Source organism: Stegastes partitus, unplaced genomic scaffold (genome assembly GCF_000690725.1).
Source record: "Stegastes partitus isolate 25-593 unplaced genomic scaffold, Stegastes_partitus-1.0.2 Scaffold821, whole genome shotgun sequence".
Lineage (NCBI taxonomy): Eukaryota > Metazoa > Chordata > Actinopteri > Pomacentridae > Stegastes > Stegastes partitus.
Genome location: NW_007578552.1, coordinates 62,153 through 64,271, shown reverse-complemented (window position 1 = coordinate 64,271; position 2,119 = coordinate 62,153). Strand labels below are relative to the sequence as shown.

Genomic DNA, 2,119 nt, shown 5'->3' with positions numbered 1-2,119 from the left:
TATTTAGCTCGTCTAATTCTAATCTGTTTTACTTTGTTCTAATATATTGCTTAGCCTTAATTAAAGCACTTTCAGTTTCCTCTGTGTTTAAAAGGAGCTAAATTTCCTCCGCGCTGTTAGGACAATAGCTGCAGTTGGTGCTACATTTTCTCTTTAATTTTATCTACTTTGTGGCACTTTTACCCCAGCTTTGCAACTTCTACCTTTGGAGAAACATTTGACTTAAGTCATTTAAGTTTGAATGGATCCACTGTGCCCCCCTCCCTACTCCCACCTCCTGTTTCCCTTTAGTCAAGACATGAAGCTGATCAGCTTGTGTCCTGCCATTCATGCCTCAGGTTGGAGCTGCTGTTACCGGCACAGTGATTTCCACTGGGACTGTGGACAGTACAGTAGGAGACATGCGGAGAGGCTCAGCGGCCTGCATGCTGCTGACCGGATGAAAGGCAGATCAAACACTGTCTGCAAAGCCTCTCCATATTGCTTCTGAGTGTGTGTCTCCTCTAGGTGGGCAGATGGTCTTATCCTGCTCTGTGGGGGCTGGTGTGAGGTTCCACTGGGGTCCCACGGGGCAACATATTTGCTGACGCACTCACACACGTGCACACTCACACACAAACACACACACACACACNTGAGCACAAGTTTTTGTTTTGCTCTTTGTTCCCGATATCCTCCCCTTTTTTACGCACCTCTAAGGGCGTTTTGTTTTAACCTAATCCGCCTTTCTCCTTATCTGGACCTTTGAAGCCGGAGTCCGTGGCAGCGGTTTGGCTGGTTTTGATTGTGGCGTTGTGTAAAAAAAAAAAAAAGCGAATAAGATCAGCAACATGTATTTTAAAATGTATCAAATTAATTATTTTGACGTTATAAAGTGCAAAATATCACATTCAACGTGTTTATAACAAAAAGATATTTAATAGAATCACATTTGGCTGAACTAAAAATGCAGCTGTGTTTTGAATTAGCTCATTTAAAAAAACAAAAAAAAACAAAAAACGACTAAGCCTCTCTATTTGCTTTCTGGCCTTTAAAAACAACTCTCTTTTTTTTTTACTTCAACCAAAAAAAAAAGAAAAGAAAAGAAAAGATGATGTTCATGAATAACACAATTCTCCTAAACTCGTCTCTCAGGCCTTCACCGCCTCCAGTATTCTGCGCACTCACATCCGCCAGCACTCCGGGGAGCGGCCCTTCAAGTGCAAGCACTGCGGCAAGGCCTTCGCCTCCCACGCCGCTCACGACAGCCACGTCCGCCGGACCCACGCCAAAGACAAGCCGTACCCGTGCGACCTGTGTGGAGCCACTTTCCAAGAGGAGCAGGAGCTCAAACATCACATGAAAAGCCACAAAAGTAAGAAGTTATTTAAATACAATAGACAGTGTTGATATCAAATACGATCATAGTGATGTCAGGTTTGTCATTTCGGTGTTATTTAGGAGATATGTAATTATAAGTCATTTTCTGAAGTGATTAACGCATTAAAAATAATTAAGACGAGTAGAAGTTTATCCCATATTACGGTAAATCGGTTACAAGTTTATTATTGCCATAACAAAGGCTATTGGATGTACAGTTTACAAGCAGATTTTTGGTTTTTGCCCAATTAAAAAAAAACCGCAGGCTTCGTTGGATTGCATCCGCATTGTTATTTTTTTGCAATATTTAATTTCTGCAGAAAGACAAGCTCTGGACGGCTCCGGCGTCCCTTCCTCTCCTGGGAGCGGACTGCAGGAGGACTCCGCGTTTCCAGGGAAGGAACATCCAAAAATACAGAAGAACTCCGGACAGAACTTCCCTTTCTCTGGGTTGACAGTTTTAAATTCAGAATACAGGCCCTGGAACTAGGGTGCGTTAGGCTCAGTAAATTATTCTGATCTTGTGATGGAGATTTCTGGACCATACAAATATCAGAGAAAGAATAAATGAAGTTTGTGGTGAGATAAGTTAGTGAGGCTCTTGAGCTTTCTTAATGTCACTGCTGCTCATAAAAACCTTTTTAAACAGGTACATGATCATTTAAAATTGTTTGGAAAATGTGTTTACATCTATTTATATCGATGTGTTGTGTGTTGTTCTGTGGCTTAAAGCTTTCACTCTGCAATAGTTTCGTTGACA

General features: G+C 41.7%; 1 protein-coding gene across 1 annotated transcript in view; it reads left to right on the top strand.

The window, feature by feature from the left end:
* The window catches only part of prdm14 (PR domain containing 14), a 9,636-nt gene extending 7,787 nt beyond the window's left edge, over positions 1–1,849 (top strand). The window contains exons 7-8 of the mRNA XM_008292610.1: positions 1,135–1,354; positions 1,680–1,849. Coding sequence (XP_008290832.1) covers positions 1,135–1,354; positions 1,680–1,849 — 390 coding nt within the window. The remainder of the gene's footprint in view (positions 1–1,134; positions 1,355–1,679) is intronic.
* The last annotated feature ends 270 nt before the right edge of the window (positions 1,850–2,119 follow it).